The 23,232-nt window shown below is 42.3% G+C and overlaps 1 protein-coding gene across 1 annotated transcript in view; it reads left to right on the top strand.

The window, feature by feature from the left end:
• The window catches only part of LOC126249537 (galactose-1-phosphate uridylyltransferase), a 170,020-nt gene that overhangs the window by 59,933 nt on the left and 86,855 nt on the right, over window positions 1-23,232 (top strand). Inside the window, exon 4 of the mRNA XM_049951200.1 lies at window positions 20,633-20,838. Within this exon, the coding sequence (XP_049807157.1) occupies window positions 20,633-20,838 (206 nt within the window). The remainder of the gene's footprint in view (window positions 1-20,632; window positions 20,839-23,232) is intronic.

Genomic DNA, 23,232 nt, shown 5'->3' on the forward strand with positions numbered 1-23,232 from the left:
CTAAAGACTAGTTGCATGCATGAGCTTAACAATCTCTGCTTCCTTGGCCACATATCTTGGTGTGTGGATTGTGCTACTGTTCTCAGTCTTGTCCTGACTGGCTATGGTTGCCAAGATTATGGCTCAGCTGCACCTTCTGCTCAGAAATTCTTAGATCCCGTCCAGCATTGTTGCGTGCAGCTGTCTACTAGTGACACTGGAATTAGTCCTGTAGGTAGTGTCCTCACTGAGGCAGGGATCTTCCCTATTCATTTCCAACAGTACCATTCTATGCAAATGCTGTTTGACAATTCTTTGATCATCCAATGTAACCATTCTTTTTGGGTATGGGCGAGGGGGGAAGTCATCGACCCCTGCTAGCTGCCTCGGGTGGGATCACCATTGGAATGGATCTTGCAGTCCTCTGCCAGGACCTACTACTATCCTCCTCAGAATGTACTGCCCATGCCCCCCCCCCCCCCCCCCCCCCAACCTTCCTCTCCCTTTGGTTGTACCCAGACCACAAAGTTATTTCAAGAACCTAAAGTCTGTCATCCCCATGACCTCCCAGTGTCTGTGACATTCTGTTGTTCTTCAGGTGTTTACGTTGATGATTAAAACTATGGTAAGATGACATATGCTTTTACATCTCCAGCCAGTCAGTAGTCCAATTTGTTGCTGGGAAAATGCAGTGTTTTTATGCTGGAGCGGTTAACTGTTAAGAGAGCCCTCCGTTGTATTAAATGGATCTCCCTTGACTGAATTTTTATATGTAGTGACTCAGTGAGCAGTCACAAGGCCTTTAACTGATGTTATGTGGGTCCCAGTCATGTGGGTATTGCAGGCCGACCATTTGGCTAGAGGAGCGATTACTCACCCCCAATTCACTTTGATGATCCAAGGTGCAGATTTGTGGGTGGAAATAAGACCTCTGTTCACTCGGATATGGAATGATGTCCGGTGGACTACTGTGCTCTCTAATAAACTCTACACTATTGGGGATACTACAGCTGCATGGCATCATCTTTCTCTTCCTTTTCCTCATGGAAGAAATCCACCATCTTATGTTGCCTCCTCATTGATCATATCAGGGTAACCTATAGTTCTATTTTGTGTAATGAGCCACCACCTCCTGCCCCCTTCCCATTGGAGTTGCAGAGTCTTGCAAATAGTAGCTCATGTACATGTGGAATGCTTCCTCGTTCTCACTTCCAAATTCCTTTTACTCCATTTAGTTTATCTCTTAGTAGCACTTGCACCCAACTTTCTCAACCTCATTATTTTTTTTTTAAATTCATTCCAATGTGTGTTTTTTTCCCTTACAGTTTTTACACTCTGTACCTTCCTCTAGTATCATGGCAATTATTCCCTGATGTTTTAACAGGTATCCTATCATCCCATCTGTTCAAATGGTTCAAATGGCTCTGAGCACTATGGGACTCAACTGCTGAGGTCATTAGTCCCCTAGAACTTAGAACTAGTTAAACCTAACTAACCTAAGGACATCACAAACATCCATGCCCGAGGCAGGATTCGAACCTGCGACCGTAGCGGTCTTGCGGTTCCAGACTGCAGCGTCTTTAACCGCACGGCCACTTCGGCCGGCTATCCCATCTGTTCTTCTTGACAGTGTTTTCTGTATGTTCCTTGCTTTGTCAGTTCTGCAGAGAACCTCTTCATTGCTCATCTAGGTTTACTGTTGTGATGTGAAGGCATATTTTTCACCCCCAATGTGGCACTTTAAATGCTGACTCTTTGGTCTTGTCTTCCCAGACTATATATGACCCAATTTGTGGAGTTACCACCTGCTTTTGTCAACTGTGGAAACATCTACCCTTCCTGATTCCTAAAGTGTGCTGCCATAATTGAGGAATACAAAACCCAAGGACTTAGTATCCAATAGCCTCTCATATTTTTAAGCTCGGAGAAAGTACAGTCATGTATTCTCTGTCTCGAAGATATTGACTTCTGCCACTACTCCCCGCAGGGGCTCACATCTATTTTTTTGAGTACATGCTTCGGCAGCATGGGGCCGTGGCCCTTGCAGCACTCCTTCCCCTTCTGTGCTGCAAGTCTGCCCTTCTACTATTTTTTTTCCTCTGCCTTTCCACTGGATGGTTTTCTTTGTGATGATAGTGCTTGGATTTGGTTTGTGATTTTGGACCCTAATTTTATTCCCTTCTACACTGAATTTCATTGTTATGAATGCAAATAAATGTGCATTTTTGAGCATTTTTGGAAGTTTCCGTTGTCCTGTGCATAATTTAATTTGTAGTAAATCAGTGTTTATGATTTAGCAACTGTAGCAGATATTCTAATGTATTGTGTTACATCTAGTTTTCCATGAAAGAGGAGTAGATTCTATCTACATTTATCATAAATTAGCTCTGTTTTTGTTTGCTAATATAATGAACCTCAAAAAGTTTTAGGAAACCAGTAATTTTTACCAGAGGTTTTTCTGTTGCCTTAATAGAAATCTTGTTGTGTGTATTTGCTTCAATTCTTATAGGGAATTATTAATTTTTCTAACCCAGTGGATTTAATAGCTAATCAGCAGGCTTACTTTTAAAGTTATTTGCTCACTGTTCTGTAATACACTCCTGGAAATGGAAAAAAGAACACATTGACACCGGTGTGTCAGACCCACCATACTTGCTCCGGACACTGCGAGAGGGCTGTACAAGCAATGATCACACGCACGGCACAGCGGACACACCAGGAACCGCGGTGTTGGCCGTCGAATGGCGCTAGCTGCGCAGCATTTGTGCACCGCCGCCGTCAGTGTCAGCCAGTTTGCTGTGGCATACGGAGCTCCATCGCAGTCTTTAACACTGGTAGCATGCCGCGACAGCGCGGACGTGAACCGTATGTGCAGTTGACGGACTTTGAGCGAGGGCGTATAGTGGGCATGCGGGAGGCCGGGTGGACGTACCGCCGAATTGCTCAACACGTGGGGCGTGAGGTCTCCACAGTACATCGATGTTGTCGCCAGTGGTCGGTGGAAGGTGCACGTGCCCGTCGACCTGGGACCGGACCACAGCGATGCACGGATGCACGCCAAGACCGTAGGATCCTACGCAGTGCCGTAGGGGACCGCACCGCCACTTCCCAGCAAATTAGGGACACTGTTGCTCCTGGGGTATCGGCGAGGACCATTCGCAACCGTCTCCATGAAGCTGGGCTACGGTCCCGCACACCGTTAGGCCGTCTTCCGCTCACACCCCAACATCATGCAGCCCGCCTCCAGTGGTGTCGCGACAGGCGTGAATGGAGGGACGAATGGAGACGTGTCGTCTTCAGCGATGAGAGTCGCTTCTGCCTTGGTGCCAATGATGGTCGTATGCGTGTTTGGCGCCGTGCAGGTGAGCGCCACAATCAGGACTGCATACGACCGAGGCACACAGGGCCAACACCCAGCATCATTGTGTGGGGAGCGATCTCCTACACTGGCCGTACACCACTGGTGATCGTCGAGGGGACACTGAATAGTGCACGGTACATCCAACCCGTCATCAAACCCATCGTTCTACCATTCGTAGACCGGCAAGGGAACTTGCTGTTCCAACAGGACAATGCACGTCCGCATGTATCCCGTGCCACCCAACGTGCTCTAGAAGGTGTAAGTCAACTACCCTGGCCAGCAAGATCTCCAGATCTGTCCCCCATTGAGCATGTTTGGGACTGGATGAAGCGTCGTCTCACGCGGTCTGCACGTCCAGCACAAACGCTGGTTCAACTGAGGCGCCAGATGGAAATGGCATGGCAAGCCGTTCCACAGGACTACATCCAGCATCTCTACGATCGTCTCCATGGGAGAATAGCAGCCTGCATTGCTGCGAAAGGTGGATATACACTGTACTAGTGCCGACATTGTGCATGCTCTGTTGCCTGTGTCTATGTGCCTGTGGTTCTGTCAGTGTGATCATGTGATGTATCTGACCCCAGGAATGTGTCAATAAAGTTTCCCCTTCCTGGGACAATGAATTCACGGTGTTCTTATTTCAATTTCCAGGAGTGTACATTGCACCAGCCAAAATGCAGCCCCACTATGATTGCTGTAGTGGAACACGGGATGAGTTGGTTGATGTTTGTAAGCAGCTGGATATTGCCCTGACTGCTGTTAAAACAGTTGGCAGCTGTTGTGCGTGTTTGTCTTGGAAGAGCTCAAATATTATCCTCTCTTGTGGATCCTCTCTCCCCTTCAAAAAGTACAGAATGTATCATTACTCGTCCACTTGACTGTGAGTAGCATTTCCATGGTAGATCTAGGCATCCTGTAAGTGTGGGTGAGGAACAGGTAGGACTCGGGGTGTTATACCGACCTCCTGTTTGGCAAGTTGAGGTGCTGTCTTTCACTGAAACTGAAACTGCGCCAGTGGGACTCACTTCACTTATTTTGGGGAAACCTATTTTGTATGGTGTCAGGAGGCGACAAATGCAAAAGGGTAGAGGTTTTATTAATCATCGGCAGTACAAACGTACAGTAAATGATTGTACCTCTTGGGCAAATGGCAGCAAGGTACAGGAAAGGTCAACAGTTACACTAAGTGTGTACACTTGAGGGCCTCATTCAGCATGTTGAAGAGGCTATTCCAGCAGCCATTGAGAGAACAGGGTGCAAGCAGCTGCAGATTGTTGTGCACATTGGAACAAATGATGCCTGTCATCTGAGCTCCAAGGTCATACTTGGATCATCCCAGTGACTGGCAGAGAAGATTGAGAATACCAGCCTTGTTCACAGAGTTTCAACAAAGCTCAAAATTTGCAGCATTGTCCCCAGAACTGATCATGGACTCTTTGTTCTGAGTCAGATGGAGGGACTGAACCAGAGACTTGAAAAGTTCTATGACAAGCTAGGTTGTGACTTCCTGGACTCGTACCATAGAATTGAAAACTGTGGGTTGCCCCTGAGTGGGTCAGGTGTGCACTACACAGAACAGGCTGCTACCGAGGTAGCTGACCGTGTGGGGGCGCACACAAGGTGTTTTTTTTTTTTTTAAAGGGACTCTCCATCCACTCTAAATAATGATAGCTTTAAGAAACCCAGAAGTGTCAGTTTAAGATTAAAAGAGATGCCTCCCAAAGGTGATGTGGTTATCAAAATCCTAGTGGTTAACTGCTGAAGCATTTACAAGTAAGTGCTTCTGGAAAGCAGTGAAGCTCACATAATACTAGTTACAGAAAGCTGGTCCAAACCTGAAATTGATAGCAGTGAGGTTTTGGGGAAAATTTTAGGTGCATCTCGAAGGGGTTGGCTAATGGGAAATGGAGGTGATGTATTTGTCACAGTAGACAAGAAACTCCAATCCACCAAGATAGAAATTAAAGCTGCATGTGAAATTGTTTGGGCAAGGCTCAGTATCAGTGGTGGGCATAAAATGGTAATTGGCTCCATCTGTCGTCCACCAGACTCATACCCTGATGTAATCAAAAACTTTAGAGAAAACCCTTGTTCGTGTATACATAAGTTTCTTAATCATACTGTAATCATCAGTGGAGACTTTTATCATCCAATTGGGAAAATTACAGTGTTGTTAGTGGTGAGTGTGATAAGACATCCTGTGAAACATTACTAAATGCCTTCTCCGAAAACTACCTAGAGCAGACAGTTCAGAACCACAGTCATGATGGAAACATATTGGATCTAGTGGCAACAATTAGACCTGACCTCTTTGAGGATGTCCACACTGAAACTCGTATAAGTGACCATGACACTGTTGTGGCAGCAATAATTACCAAAGTACAAAGGCAGCTAAAATAAGCAGAAAGACATATATGTTCACGTTCAGTAAGCTAGATAAAAAATCAGTAGTGTCATATCGCAATGAGGAACTTTGAAGTTCCAGCACAGAGCAGGAGCATGTGGAGGAACTATGGCTGTAGTTTAAAAGATAGTTGACCGTTTATTGGATAGGTATGTACCCAGTAGAACAATTCATAATGGGAGGGACCCTCCATTGTATACAGTCACTGTAAATAACCTTGTAAAGAAACAGACTACTGCATAATAGATGTAAAACAAAACATAGGACTAACGATAGAGGGATGCTGTATGAAGTACATTTGGCAAGAGGACAGTGCTTGAAGCCTTCAGTGACTACCGTAGCTGAAGATTGTCAGATGATTTTCACAAAACCCAAAGAAATTCTGGTCGCACGTAAAGGCTGTTAGTGGCACCAAAATCGGTGTTTAGTCGCTAGTCAATGAGACAGGGACAGAAACTTAGGATAACAAAGTGAAAGCTGAAATGCTTAACTCTGTTTTCAAATCTTCCTTTACAAAGAAAAACCCAGGAAAATTGCCCAAATTTAATCCTCATACCACTGAAAATGAGTGAAATCAGTATTAGTGTCAGTGGTTTGAGAAACAGCTGAAGTCACTAAAATGGAACAATGCTCCAGGGCCCGGTGGAATTCCTATCAGATTCTATACTGAATTAGCAGCTGAGCTGCCCCCTCCTCTAAATATAATCTGTTATAGATTTCTCAAGCAGAAAACTGTGCCCAGTTCTTGGAAAAAAGTACAGGTCACACCGGTCTACAAGAAGGGCAGTAGAAGTGAGCCACGTAACTACCATCCAATATCCTTGACATCAATTTGTGGTTGAATATTAGAACATATTCTGTGCTCATACATAATGAGGTATCATGAACAGAATGACCTCCTCCATGGCAGCTAGCATGGACTCTGCAAATGTCAATCACATGACATACTGAAAGCCTTGGATTAAGGCAGTCAGATAGATGCAATATTTCTTGATTTTCAAAAGACATTTGACTCAGTGCCACACCTACCACCATTGTCAAAAAATACTATCATGTGAGGTATCAAGTGAAATTTGTGACTGGATTGAGGACTCGGGACACTCTTCCCAGGACTCTGCTGTCCTGCCACCTGATTGCAGCCAGTGACTGAAGAAGCTGCAGGTTGTAGGACTTTGCATTCCTCCTCTGTCCCAGAATATGTGGTAGACAAGCCCTCTCTAAACCGTCTTAAGTTAGAAGAACAAGAAGTAGTCCTCCAAAAAGAGGGAGAATCTGATGGCCCCCATGCTGCCAGACCCTGCATGTTCTGGCTCTGTATTCGAGGTAACGTTTCTTATGGCCGCTATGGCCCCGGACCTCACACCCCACATACAATGATTCAAAACAAATGTGTATTGATGCAACCAGTGGTATCAGGCAGCACTGTGGTGTGACCCACCTCCTTTGTCCCCTCACACCACAGGATATTGATAATGCGATCCTCCAGTGAAACTATAGCAGATTTTTCTGCCACTTGGCTGAGCTTAGACATCTTCTTTGTACTTGCCCTGTTTTTGCCTTGCCTTCCAGGAGACTTGTTTCCCAGCAATACGGACCTCTACCCTCGGCTGCTATCGGGACTATTTTAAGAACGACACTACTATGAAAGAGTATTGGGTGGTGTCACTCATCATGACTTTGAAGGCTGTGGTTGTTTGTGTGAAGACATCTCTGTAATTTAATCTGTAATGTGTATCTCCCTCCAGATGATGAAGTGTCCCAGGCTGTGTTGTCTGCACTGATTTCTCAGCTCTTCCCCCCCCCCCCCCCCCCCTCCCTCCCTCCTCACCCCTCCCACCTAATATTGGGTTACTTAAAGGTCGATGACCTTTTGTGGGGTACAACTGCGACCAGTGCCCATGGTTAAAGCTGTCAAAAACTTACTCGAAGAGCTCAATCTTTACCTCATGTATACTGGTGTTTGCACACACTTCAGCATGGCGTGTGTCGTATTTGGCATTGACATTTCCATTTGCAGCCACAATCTTCTCCCATCTGTCCACTGCAGAGTCCATAATGTCCTGTGCAACAGCGATTATTTTCCGACCATTTTGACCCTCCCTCGATGTCACTGACATGGGTGTCCACCCATATGGGATCTCACCAAAGCTGATAGGGATGCTTTAAATCACTGCTGTTGCCCTTTGCACCCTGTCACACGGAGATATCGATATGGTTGAGCAGAGCACAACTGTAGACATTGGGTCATTCCACAAGTGTCCTAGGCATCCCCACTCGACCATCTCAGATCCTGTTAAAAATTTATATGTGTATACATATGTATGTGTTAGATCACTGTGCAAATTTTGGCTCAATTCTGTCAGTGGTTCCAGAGCTAGGGCCACCTTAGTGGACCCATACTAAATCATAAAGTGCACAAGGTGAATAATTTGGCCAACTTTGGTATAGCTTTGTGCATCTGTTGTGACATCTGTCACCTTGAATTTTTGTACACTAATACAACTTTCAGTGCTGAATGCAGCTATGGCACACAAATTACTCAGAAATTACTATCCTTTATGCTACTTGGTCTGAAAGTGCCTTTTAAAATTTACCGTGAAAGATTTAAGTCAGACTTTAAGCATCTTTTGCTGTAAGGGAAAAGCAGCTACGACCTTGATTTTTGAGCTGCTGGCCAACAACCAGGTGCTTGCTATACTGCACCAGTGTTAACATTTATGAATATATAGTTCTGATTTTATTGACACTTGTCTCAAGTGTCAAATTGAAAATTGCAAATTACAGCATTTTTTTCAGGACCAGTTTTCAATATGGCTACCACCTCTGATCTTCTTTAACTGAGACCATTGGAAAGAGCTCATTTTTTGCTACAAGGAACATTAAAGAGTAAAATGTTAATTTTGCATATAATGTTTTTAAACTAGCTTCAAAGATACCGTAGCTTTTGCGTGTACTGCGTGCTCGAGAGAATGGCTATGTATTGCCCAGATTGGATGCTGTCAATTGGAACACTCGAGAAGCATGCTGATTGATCAACACTTGCAATAAATGACACTGTGTCTTTGGAAACTCTGCTAATTTGTAATCATTTTTGATCGATTGGTTTGAAGCAGTTGTTATCTCTGGTCCCTCCAACCGTACAACCATTTTCAAAACTCCTTTCTTGCAAAGGTCTTGCAGCATAAATTTCTTTCTTTGTGATAAAAAGGAATTTGATTCCGTGAACTTGTTCATCACAAAATCTGAATAGATCACTTGGTGTTAGAATTTTATCTGAAGATTTACTCTTGTTGCTAATCACTTTGTTGTGACCCCAATACCATCACATGGAGACTTTTCATGGCTTGTGGTGAAGAAGTTCCATTCTGCACTAATACTAAAGTCATTGTAGTGCTGACATAGATTCATGAAGTTCTTGAAACTTTTGTATTGGGCAGCTGATCCATCGCTGAAATATCTGATGTGCTTCAGCACTGGAAAGTGATTTTGCAGGTGATCAATCAGCTTGGAGCAGAAAACATGAACTGCAACTGTATCATGTCGCAAGTAATCACTGATGACACAGAAGCTAAGAGACTCAATCTTTCCAGTCAAAGCCTTGTAATAAATAACAAAGAATGTAATGTGGCCTGACTATTTTCCCTATGGAAGCTGTGTACAGCGTCCTGCACAATAAATGCACAATTTTCTGCAAAATCCATCAGAACAACCACCTTTCCACATTTGAGATTTTCTTTAATTTCTTTTAGGTAGTTGCTTTGATGCTTTGCTATGTAATGATGTGATGAGAGAGTCACACTTTTGATCACAATGTTTTGGATAAATTCTTCACTCACTGACTGTTTTGTCTCCAGGGTATCTCCGTCAGTGTGTATCCATTCCTTGTATTCAGTTGCTTCATCAGTGTCATTCCATTCAAATGCAACTTCTACAAATCTTTACAAGACTTCTAATCCAGGGCATTGCTCACATTGTTGGAGCATGCAATCTTTTGAATCAATATTGCAAACTGTTTTGACTAACAAACCCTTGTAGTCATCCTTAATTGGAGTCACTGCTAGCCACAACTTGACATTTTGATGAGCTGTACAAACACAAACTGAATGTGTTCCTGCTGAAGCAACTGTGATGCCTACTTTGGCCGGCACTCACAAAATTTGGAAAATCCAACTTTTGGTAAATTTTGTTTGCAGTATTCTTGATAGGCTTCTGTCAAGTTACAAAGCAGCAGACTTTTCTGCATATGAGCTTTTGGGCCAGTTGGCAACAAAGTTCTTTTTTCCAGGGCAGATTTGGCTGACTTCATCACTGTCATAGAATTTTGCTACACTTTCCTAAATAGTCTCTTGCAAAGCCTTTCCTCGCTTTGAATCTGGTTTCGCTAAAATGCCTTTTTCTTCCTTCACCTTTCTGGCAGTTTTCACCATTCTCTCAGACATGTTGAATTCTTCCATAATTTTTTTTTAATGCTCCAACTGCTAGGGGCCAAAGTTAAAATCTGAAGTTTCTCAGAAGCTGAGGACGCCTTCAGCTTTGCTTTCAATTCATTGATGAGCACTTTGTACAAAGAGCAATCATGGCATTTTTGACCTGGTTGCGGTTCTATGACATCATCTGCTTTAAGCCTGCCAATTTCAGCAATTTTGGTAGCCACAATCATTTGAACTTGCCTTATCTTTTGTTTTGCATATCCACTAGAATGCCAGTTTGAAACGCGGTGAAATTTTAGTGGTGGCACACCAATTGCTGTCAAGCTAGAGTTCAAGCTGTCTGAAGCAACTGTAGCATCATCTTCATGAGACTCTGATGATGGCAATGACTTGACCTTTTCTGCATTGATGTCAACCCTGCAAGCAGACCAAAGCTTCTATTCAGGCTTAACAACAACTGTTGTAAGTTGTTTCAAAAAGTCGACTGTTGCAACGTCAATAGGAAGCAGACCTTTGTTGAACATGATTCTTCTTTTGAAGTGGATTGCACCATGTTTTCTGCATATATAGAAACCTGGTCAACAGTTCTGCTTCATGATGTAAACACATTTTGGCATCACAATCAAGCTGAAATCCAACTCGTCGAATCAGCAAATTCCGATCCTCCTCAGAGAGGTCACTAATTGACTTCAGAAGGTGTTTGTCCTTGGTGAACTTAGTTAAATGACGCACAAACTTTTTAATTTGTCCAATGGTGCACTGCTCTAGGTCCATATTTCCATTGTTTGAAGCCATAACAACTTCAGCAATGTTTCAACAATGTATTGAAGGAATCGACCAAGCTGCAAGGTAAACATCCACAGGCAATAACCACAAATGATGCAATGATTGACAATTTGCATACAAACATGAATGATATCCAAATCAAATTACATCTTATATAGTGTGAATGTATAAAATGAGAATACTGGAGAACATTCCAGAAAATTCTGGAAGTTTCTAGTGCCTTGTTGTAAAAATGTTGTACCTGCATGTAAGTTTCTGGAATCCATACCGTGTTTTATAAAACAATCATATCTGCATATCAAATGTCCAGAAATTTCCAAAACCTATGCCCTGTTATAAAATAGACATACCAGCATATCGAATTTCTAGAAGTTTCTGGAATATATACCCTGTGTTATAAAATACCAATATCTGCATCTCAATTTACAGAAATTTCTGGAACCCATTCCCTTTGTTATAAAACAGTCATACCTTCATATCTAATTTCCAGAAGTTTCTGGAACACATACATGAATCAGTTGTACCTGCACATCAGAGGAACAAAAGTATGATGCTTCAAATAATTTGTACTAAGAAATCATATCACAAGTGCCTTGACGTTCTCCAGCACAACAGCTGCCAACACGGTAATACATGCGGTAAGTGTAACAGCTTAGGTTTCTTTTAATCTACGTATTTTAAATGCCTTATATGGAAAATTACCATTCTACATTTTAATGTAGCAAAAAATGGGCGCTTTTCTATGGTGTCAGTTAAAAGAAGATCAGAGATGGTAGCCATATTAAAAAATGGTCCTGAAAAATTCTGTAAATTTTCAATTTTCAATTTGACACTTGAGACAAGGGTCAATGAAATCGGAAATATATACTCATAAATGCTAATACTGGTGTAGTATAGTTAGTACCTGGTTGTTGGCTAACAGCTCAAAAATCCAGGTCATAGCTGCTTATCCCTTATAGTAAAAGATGCTTAAAGTCTGACTTAAATCTTTAAGTGATAAATTTTACAAGGCACTTTCAGACCAAGTAGCATAATTGATAGTCATTTCTAAGGGATTTGAATGCTTTAGTTGCATTCAGCAACAAAAGTTGTACTAGGGTACAAAAATTCAGACTGATAGATATCACAGAAGATGCACAAAGTTATAACAAAGTTGACCAAATTCTTCACACCATGTGCTTTGTGACTTGGTATGGGTCCACTAAGGTGCCCCTAGCTCTGTAACAACTATAATAATTGAGCCAAAATTTTGCACATTGACCTAACACATACATATGTATACAAAAACAAGTTTTGGACCGAATCTGAGATGGTCGAGTGGGGACCGTTTTTTTTATTCTAGGACACTTGACATGGAATGACCCCATTCTATCAGCAGCTGACACAGCAATCCCTTCTTCCTTTAGATCCCCGTGTTGGAAGACAGTAGCTTAGTGGACAGATGAAATTGCCATGACCTTTAGAGATTACAGGCGAGCTCTCCAATGCCATAAGCAACATCTGTTGATGGAGCACCTCACTGCATTTAAGCAGCTCCTTGCGCAGGTTTTCCACCTCATAAAACAACAGAAACAAGAATACTGGGACTGTTACATTGCTAACATTGGACGACATACCCATGCTTCAAAGGTTTGGACAAAGATTTGACCCCTGTATGGACACCAGCACCGTGTGGATGTATGTGGTATATCTGTGAATGGTGATGTCTGCAGTGATACAGATGCTGTTGCAGAACATTTTCCTTTTCATTATGCTCGAGGCTCTGCATCTGAGAATTATCAGCCTGCATTTCGTGTCATCAAACAGCTAGTGGAGTGACTTCCTTTACCATTTTCTACACGTCACTTGGAATCTTAAAATGTTCCATTCAGTGAGTGGGAATTCATCAGTGCCATAGCCCTTTGCCCAGGCGGGGCTCCAAGGTCAGACTGCATCCACAGCCAAATACTCAAACACTTATCAGTGGATTGCCAATGCCACAGCCTTACTATTTTCACCTGTGTCTGGGACAAGATGAGATCCAATCTCGAGGGTGAGACAGTGTTATCGTCCCACTACTGAAACCAGGTGAACACCCCTTGAGGTGGACAGCTATCTATTTAGCCTCACCAACACACTCTGCAAGTTGTCCAAATGTATGGTGAGCCAAAAATTGTGTTGGTCCTTGAGTCTCGGGTGTTTAGGCTCCATGACTGGGAAGTTTTCGCCAAGGCCATTCTACTGCTTATAATTTGTTCTACCTGGATGCTATTCAGTCAGCTTTTGCCCAGTGTCAGCATCTTATTGCTGTGTTATTTGACTTGACTAGGGCTTACGACACCACACGACATCATCACATCCTCGCTACCCTCCATGAGTGGGGTCTCTGAGACCAACTCCAGGTTTTTGTCTGGAACTTCTAGTCTCACTGTACTTTCCGGGTTCAGGTTGGTGCTTCCCACAGTACATCCCATATACGGGGTCCCAGAGGGCTCCATATAGAGTGTGCCTCTTTTTCTAGTGGCTGTCATTTGTCTAGCTGCAGCTGTGGGATCTACAATGCCACCCTCCCTGTATGCTGACAGTTTTTGCATCTACTATTGCTCCTACACTGTGGATGTTGCTGAACTCTGACTGCAGGGTGCCATATGAAAGGAGCAGTCCTGGGCTCTTGCCTGTTGCTAACAGTTTTCAATCACCAAGACATATGTCATGCACTTCTTTTGCTGCCGTTCTGCCCATATACAACCCATCAGTGTAGTGGAGTCTTAGTGCTTTCTGGGAGTGGTCTTCGATGCGCAATTGACGTAGCTTCCCCATTGTCACAAAAGTGCTGTTCCCACCTTAATATTCTTTGTTGCCTCAGTCACACCAGTTGGGGTGTCTACACTTGCACATTTTTAGAAGGCTCTGATCCTACCCTGTCTTGATTATGAAAGTCTGGCATTAGGCTTGGCATCACCTTCAGCATTACAAATTCTGGGGCCAAATAAGGGGTTGTGGGGTCTGACTTGGGACAGGTGCCTTTCAGACCAGCCCGTCAAACAGTCTACTCATGGATATGTTGTCTCTACTACAGATCAGCTGCCAACAACTGTAGCTCAGCAATGGGATACACATTTACTGCTCCCTGAGCATTGAGACTACCATGTCCTCTTTCCTGGTAGGGTGCTCCACCTCCTACAACAGAGGCCCTGGGCCAGAATCACAATCGCAGTTCACACACACGGCCTCTTCTGTGAACTCCTGGTACCCCCACTGTCGCCACTTACTAGGGAGCAATCCCCATGGTGTGTACCCCATCAGCAGATCTGCCTTAACCTATGCAAAAGGCTCTGTTGACTCACATGGTTTTTTGCCACTTATTCCTGGATGCCCTTGATGCATTTTCGGGATCAGAAGTGGTATACACTGATGACTTTGCTGTTGATGGGTGAACCGGTTTTGCCTACACACACAAGGTGCAGTGAACCATGCTCCCTGCTGAATGGATGCAGTGTATTTACCGCAGTCATGTTCATTCTTGCACCCTGAAGATGTTTGTAATTGGTAGAGCTGCCATCAACACCCCCTTGGTTGTGACTATCAGGAATCTCCTGTATGACCTCTACCACACTGGATGGTCGAATGTCTTTGTATGGACCCCTCTGGTCACATTGGCATTCCAGGAAATTAGAACACACTGACCTGTTGGTCATGTTGGCTAACAGGATTCAGAGTTAGGAGATGTAGGCACCGGAACTGGACTCAGTTGACTCTGCACCAACAGTTTTTCGAGGCTTGGAATGCAGCTTGGTATGCCGTGGTTTCTCGGAATAAACTGAGAGCCATAAAGGAGACCACAACTGTGTGGTTGTCTTCCCTCCATGCTTCTCTCAGGGAAGCTACTGTCCTCTGTCAGATTCGCGTTAGTGCCACTTGGTTGACCGACAGCCACATCCTCTGACATGAGGATCCACCACACTGTTGGCGTGATGCCCATCTCAGTGTGCCAACACCTTTCTGGACTACCCTACTTTGGCCATCTTATGGCGAAACCTTGAACTTGCTGACATGCCACCTCCAGTGCTAGTGGACAAGACCAAAGCAACTGATTTGGTTTTACATTTTACCCATGAAAATGGTTTTTAGCCCTCTTTGTGATGTAGAGCACATTAACCTCATTGGTCGATTGAGGGATTGGAGGGCGGCACTGTGGCCTGCTTCTACTCAAGGGTCCCAAGGCTGCCCTTTCTCAGTGGGGTGGCCTGGCTCCTGCCTTTGCCACATTACTAGTTCTTCTTATTCTTTTACATCTGTCATTGCTCCACAGAATCACCATCATTGTTCTCTTTCCTGATTATTTTTCTTGTTCATTTAGCTAGTTTACTTGTGGTAATGGAGGGTATGGAAGCGTCAGATGCAGAGGGTGTGTTTCCGGTCACAAACAGGTCCTGAGAGCCTCCAGCTGCTTTCAGGGTGGAGCAACTCTCCCATCTTCACCCTTTTAACCCATCTCTCAATTCTACTTGCTTCTATCTCTAGGTTTCCTTTATTCTCGGATAAAATCAAGTGCATTGTCTTTCATGTCCTTCCTCTCTATGAACTATTCCCAGCTTGAAAGACAAATGATTAAGGGACCAATGACTTTATAGTGTGGTTCCTTTAACCAACCAATCTATTCATCAACTACATGATGACCTTTTTGGCAGTGACTAGTTTCCAGCGATCCTGCCATTTCCTTGCCACTGCCCAGCAGACAGTCTACCACATTGGATGCTTCATAGATCCAACTGGCCTTTGTATGCCTGTGCTGTTCTATTCACTGCCTCTCTGTTGGATTGGATTGATGAGATTGTGCAAGGCATGTCAGACACAACCATCCACGCCACAAGAACTACTATCCTCCTTTCTACAGCCCCCACTTCCATTCTCCCATCCTTCCCACTGTGAGGCGGCGTCATGTTGGAGCAAAGACATTGCAATAGCTGTTTAGGATCACCGATGAGACCTGCAACAATTCACCCAACAGCCTTCACAGACAACCCTTATCACTTTTAAATGAGGCCCACTATGTCTACTCCATAGGGAGGTATGCCTCTTCATCCCAGGTGTGGGCCAAGCTGGGTAATCTTCTCGGCCACCAACGATCAACAGATGTTCTGGGTCTTGTCCTACAGGGAGGTCTTTGTACCGATTCATTGGTTGTTGCAGAACACCTTGCGACAGCATCGACATTCTCATCCTATTTGGCTACCTTCCTACTGCAGAAACGACAAGTTGAAGACATCTGATGTTTCACTTCCCACCCAGCTGAACCCTATAATGAACTCTTCATAGACTGTGAAATACTTCAGGCTCTTGTCTCATCCCACAACACTGCTCCAGCCCCGGATTCAGTTCACAATCAGAAGACTCAACACCTGAACATTCCTGAAAGGCAACATCTACTCAGGTGCTTCAACAGTATTTGTTTTCAACGTGTCTTCCCCTCACAATGCCAAGATAACATAGTTGTTCCAAACCTTAAGCTATGCAAGAACCCAATGTGTATCGACATTAAGAATCGGTGCTTCACTCAACTCCCCACAGGTCCAAGAGAATGGCATCTCAGGGCTCTGTGTTGAGTGTGTCACACTCTTCTTCATCGCCATCAATGGGCTAGTGACCTCTATTGGGCCACTGGTCATTCCTGGGTTGTTGTATGTTGACAATTTTTACGTTTGGTACAGCTCCCACTACGTAGCCTCTGCTGAATGCCAGCTCCAAGGTGCCATATGGTGTGGGCCTCTGCATTTGTTCTTTCCCATGGTTTCCAGTTCCTTCCTACAAAAATGCAGGAAGCACTGACCAGAATTTGCCTTCAGGAGGTGAAATTATAATGGCCTGTGTATAGAGAGACTTAAAAATAGAAGAAAGATTGTACCTTTGCTTTCGGAACTTGTAGTTTCATCTTCAGGGAAGAAAGAGGGATAAATTGGAAAGGAAGAGCTCTCAGGTTTTCTTGATTAATAGCATGCTTCCAGGTTTTCTGCTGAGTTGTCGTTTCCAACTCAACAGAACACCCACAAGTACCCATGTGCTTTGAGGGTGTAGTGAGGAAAAGATGAAGGGCTGGAGTGGTATGTGTGCACGTTCCCTCTCAAGATACCGCTACTATTTTCAGTTCCTCTTCTACTGTTCTGACTGCAGATGTTCTGTTACATTTAATAAAAAAGTGGCTGGTCAGGTTGAGGGAAAATATCAATTTTAATATTTCACCTGGAAAAATATTTTTGTTGACTTTAATCATTTATCAGCTTTTTAAAAATTTTAATTTGCCTCTTTGTTACTAGTGGAGGAGGAGCCCTTTTGAGTTTTAAATAAGTACCAGTAATCCTCGGCTCTCTTATTTGAGAGACACTGAATCTGCTTGCTGCCTCCTCTAGACCTCGTTTAGGGATGTACTTTTCAGATGAGAGTAAGACTTTCATGTCTAGTTTAGCTGTGAACTGTTTCTGTATCTTGATTTTGTACAGAGATCACTGAGCTGTGATTATCACTATCTGACGAGGACTGTTCTCCGGTCTGTAATTGCTGTACCGCTTGTTGTTTGTTTATGGTAGGCCATTTTGGCTCACGTGTCTCCCCATGGGCAGCTGAATGGGCACAGGTGGGAACAGGTGGACAGGGTGTGTAAATGGGCTGATGCACAGGCTATCTTGCAGACAGACTGTAGCGTATGTGGCCATATTCCACTGGCCAAGAACACATGGGAGGGCTGAGTGTCTTGCACTTCCGCGGAATGTGTGCGGTTCAGGCCCCCATGGGGCAGTATTGGAACAGCCTGATTTACAGTAACGTGTAATCCTACTGTTACTTGAGGACCTACAGTTTTCAGTCACCTGACATTCTGGATCTGAACAGAACACAACCCCACATTATTAGTTTCAGCACAATTCGTTGTTCTTAACCGATACTACAATAGATTTTCCCTGTAATTTTATAAGAAGATTCCTAGACTACAGACACCTTTGTACTCTGGCACATTTAATTAAATCTTTAAAATAATCCAAGGTAATTAAGTCGCAATTCTCACTGGTGGCTAGATGCGGAGGAGCATTCTTTCCCACTAAATGCTTTGCTTCAATATTTTTAGGATTAGTGAACCCAGCAATGATTCACAACTGCTAAATATCTATAGGAATTGGATATACATCCTGAGCTCCTTCTCCACTACCTCCCCCACTCCCCCCCCCCCCCCCATCTTTCTCCACTACCTCCTCCTTCCCTATATCCTTCTCCACCTCCACCTCCCCCCCCCCTCTCTCTCTCTCTCTCTCTCTCTCTCTCTCTCTCTCTCTCTCTCTCTCTCTCTCCCCGCCCCCCCCCCCCCCCTCTATGCTAGGTTCAGTGACAGTATTTCGATAGTTCTGGTTAACAAATGCGTAGGATTACAGAGTTTTGCACAATACAGATTCCATAATAGCAAGCAGTACCAGTATTGTAATCATAGGGCAATAAGCCATACATAAAACTTCCAGGTTTTTTGTTAAAACTGTCTGTTATGAAGAAAACAAAACAGCACATAGTTGTGTATGTAATTTTTATTTAAAATTATATGCAAGGAGGAGGAATATATATGTGAGAAACAACATGTCCGCAGATTTAAATGACCTGCTATCATATTTAAAACTGACTGCAAGAAAAAACAAACCTGCACATTTCCACAGCACAGCATTTTCTTTCTTGCAGTCAGTTTTAACAGAAAATTTGGACATTGTTATTTAAAATATATGTAGCCTGTGTTCATCTCAATGCTTAGTAGAGTATCCTGTAAGAATTTGAAGTAAATCGATTAAGAAGTTATGTATGGTTGCTACTCACTGCGAAGGTGGCACGTTGATTTGCACGCAGGCACAATGAAAAGACTGTTACACATTTAGCTTTTGGCTGAAGCCTTCTTCACAAAAGAAAAGAAAGGAAAACACACACACACATTCACACAACCAGGTACAAAACACTTGTGAGGTGTGCCTGCCTTTTTGAATGTCTGTGTGTGTCCTCCTTTCTTTACTTTCTTGAAGAAGGCTGTGGCCGAAAACTAATTTTGTAAGATTATTTTCGTTGTGTCTGTCTGCAACTCATTGAGTCATCTTTACAGTGAGTAGCAATCTAGCCTTTTCGGAATTGTTCGTATTCCAACCTGGACTTTCCATTGTTTTATATTTTTGTATACATATTTTATTTATATACCATGTATATTAAAAATATGTAGTTTATGTCTGTCAAAACCTTTATTAGAGTATCACATAAAAATTAAAAGTAAATCAGTCTAGTATTAGTATTTTGGTAATAATGTTAGATGATTTTTCTTTACATAGTAGTATAGAGTTGCTTTTCTAAATAAATTTACTGTATTTGGTGCTGATATGCAGTTGTGAAGTTACAAAAGTAAGTTTTGCTGCCAGAAGATCAATATTCTAAACTAAAAAAAAAAAAATCCAGATATGATTCTTCTGGGTTGTATGGCACACCCTAATCTAGGGACGAAATGAGCTAAAGTAGTTTTTAGGGATATCATTATTCTACAATATATTAACACACCACTGGAACACATTTATTAATGCAAACGTATAGGAGACGTTTTGCAAAATGAATTTACACTCAAATTAGACAATGGAAAATTTTCCACTTATCAGGAGACAGTAGACATTGGTGTAAAAGTTCACATGAGCATTCAACTTTGCCGGCCGCGGTGGTCTCGCGGTTCTAGGCGCGCAGTCAGGAACCGTGCGACTGCTACGGTCGCAGGTTCGAATCCTGCCTCGGGCATGGATGTGTGTGATGTCCTTAGGTTAGTTAGGTTTAAGTAGTTCTAAGTTCTAGGGGACTGATAACCACAGCAGTTGCGTCCCATAGTGCTCAGAGCCATTTGAGCATTCAACTTTGTCTTTACTGATATCACAGTTGACAGTAGATGGAGCACTAACTGTTCTCCCTTACTTATTTTCGGCACTACAGGTCCTGACGAGAAACTGTACCCAGGGACATTGAAAAAATTGCAGAATTGGTCCTCTTGCTGGACCCAGGTTCAGCGTGTTCTTTGTATTCAGACATTTCCACACGTCTGCTAGATAAAGAAACTTGTGGTTTCATAAGATACCCGAATTATTGTTTGTTTGCAGCTAACTGTGTGTGTGGGGGGGGGGGGGGGGGATGAAACACGTGTGTGTGTGTGTGTGTGTGTGTGTGTGTGTGTGTGTGTGTGTGTGTGTGTGTGTGTGTGAGAGAGAGAGAGAGAGAGAGAGAGAGAGAGAGAGAGAGAGAGAGAGAGAGAGAGAATAGAAAAAGGATCTAGTACTCTTCCACAATTATGCCTTAGTACTTCTTACTATGTCTCCTGTCTGGGATGGAAGCATTTTCACTAATAGTGCTTTTCATTGTACAGTAATCTCTCTTATTCAAATTTAGAATCTTAGGGTAGCTCTGATATGGGTTCCTGGAGCTGAGTGAGACTGAACAATTAAATATTGGATATGAGTGACATTTTTCTCTGGTGCCTGCTGATGCCAAGGCATCAGGATTGTTTAGCATACAAGTTTTCATTAAGTGTCAAAAGTCAGTCATTCAGTGTCAAAAGTATTAATTATATGCTATCTTGTGTTTATCTTGTTTACATTACATTCCTGGGTTACTGTTTTTCTGTTATGTGTGTTGCATTTTAATTTTCAGATAAATCCACACTACACTTCAACATTTGTGTTTACAAATGATTTTCCTGCTCTCCTCGAAAACGTCCCTGAACCACCGGAAAGTGGTGATCCTCTGTTCCAAATGAAGAAAGCTGAAGGTACCTGTAGGGTTATGTGCTTCCATCCAAAATCTAATGTGACCATTCCACTGATGACTGAAGAGGAGATCAGTACTGTTATTGCAGGGTTAGCTATTTCACTACTTCATTTATGTCATTCGTGTGTGGTAAATGTCAGGTATTATACATATAAATAATGAACTTGTGGGGCCCTACTCGAAAAATAGTTGAAATGAGGAGTGTGACAAAATTTGAAGTAATTGGTGAGCACTTGTAATGAACTCAGACTCTTGTTATCGTACTTTAGTAGTGCAGATATTAATGTATTGCAGACCAATTCTGAAATATTGGACTCTGCATTTACAAATGTGTTTACTAAGCTAAAGTCTTGTATAAGATAGATGGTATTGGTGTGATAATGATGGTCTCAACATACAAAATGCAAGTTACAAAAATGAAATGAAATTGCTTTCCTGTAATTGCATTCACTTTCACATTCAAGGCTCTAATTTTAACATATGTTCATCAGTGTGACCGATCTTCAAGGCACTAGTTTTAAATATGGTTGATTTACTTGCAAGGGAATTGTCCAGTCAACATGTCGAAACCCACTCTGAAATTCTTTGTGCAGGAATAATACAGTGAAAGAAATGCACTGTCAAAATTTTAAGTGCTAAGATGCAGGTATCTTTTAAAAATAGTTGAAGTTACTGATTTTTGTTGCATGTAGAATTGCTTATGACAGCTGTTAGAATAGCCTTTCATGTGTAGCGTGCAATCAGCTCTGACAAAAGCATAGCATTGCTTTGTGCTAATATCTCTTAATATCTGTAGTGACACTAGCAGATTTGAAGCACTTAAACCACACAAAAAATCTCACGTCATTAATGTTTTGAGTAAGAGGTAGTTCGTGTTGACAGCTAAATTGTTGCATAGATAATTCTTGCATAGGAGACTACCAGAGGTAAATCAAGACAGTGTTTGATGTTACATTACAGATAACGTCCATGGATCATGACATTAATTTATTGAAATGAAATATTTCTTACATGTACATCATTTTATAACAGTTCCAGTAGCACAGTTTGTATGATAATTTTTGAATAATGTATATTTAGTTACAATGGAAACAGTTCTTTGTTTATTCCCCATAATCATCACAATAAAGTGAAGTGTCATTTGAATTATGAAAAGAAATGTTTTCCTGAGATCAGGCACATCTGATGAAATAAACGTTAATGCTTTCAGGCATGTCACAGTAACTATTAGTTTTATTTATACAGAATTGCAGTGGGGTAAGAAATGGTTCTGGCTATTGCTCTGCTTGTTGTACTGCATACCAAGCATACTTAAAGCAGTTCATAAAATGTGCCTGTGCAAACTGATAATGCACAAATGACTGAAATTTAAGAATATTGATCTCTTGATAAATCTCAAATGACACAGAGCTATTGGAAATCATTTTGTCTGACAATTTCCTTAAAAATACTGTCCACAGTTGAAGAAATTATTTATTAAGAGTTGCACTGGTTGTTCCATGTGGAATCTAAATTATTTTGACAGTCTTTTTGTCATTGCCCTGCAAGACAGGAGTATTATGTCCAGGCCAAGAATACAACAAAAGAAATGAATTAATTTCTGCAACTGGTTCGAAACTATTTTAAATGAAATGTTAAAAATTATTCTTTGCTATCTTTCCAGATTATGATAGGTCGATTATAAGATTTTTTGCCACTAAACAGCATTTTTTTTTAATTTTTGGTCCTAATATGTCTCGAGGCCCCTGAAAACTGATATAAAGCTGTGGAAACAGTAATCCACTCATATTTATCTCTGTCATTGTTGTAAATGAATGTGTCATAGCATTAATCAATTGCACAACAGACTCGTGTCTTTTTTCGCTTCCAAATGGTCAAGTGCGATTTACTCGCAGTTCTTTCATGAAACCTGATTATCAGCATTATACACAGCAGAAGGAGTATAACAGCAAGCTTTGTCTTCACATCAGCTATGAATTAATGGCATCTCCCCTGTATACTTTTACTTGAAGTAAGCGCCATTGTTCTGTGACTTCTTATATGGTATGATTCCTCGAATCTGCATAACCAGGTCGAAGAAGACGTGGCATCAGCAATGTTCATCTCAGTTGCAATTTGGAGGACCCAGTCTTGTAGATCTCGATCGGTAACTGTGCATTGCTTCTCATGAGTAGCTCTACATGGTTCATATGTCATAAAAACTGTAAAGAACTGTTGTTCATACCATTTATTCAAGCTTAGGGGTTTATGTTGGTTATTAATGGGGGGGGGGGGGGGGGTAAGGGGACTTCATGGCCACCCTATACAGTGAATCTTTCGGATACTTTGCGTTCACAATTTTGCAAGTTTAATTTTGGTACATATTTATTACTTTGTGTAGGTCTTTCTTCTGTTTACACAGTTCATGGTCAGAATTTATGAAGCAAAACCAGGTTCTTTCTTTCGGTGTATTCTTCCTGTATCAAAAATTTCGAGGCATGTTT

The sequence above is a fragment of the Schistocerca nitens genome, chromosome 3 (assembly GCF_023898315.1).
Source record: "Schistocerca nitens isolate TAMUIC-IGC-003100 chromosome 3, iqSchNite1.1, whole genome shotgun sequence".
In the NCBI taxonomy this organism is placed as follows: domain Eukaryota; kingdom Metazoa; phylum Arthropoda; class Insecta; order Orthoptera; family Acrididae; genus Schistocerca; species Schistocerca nitens.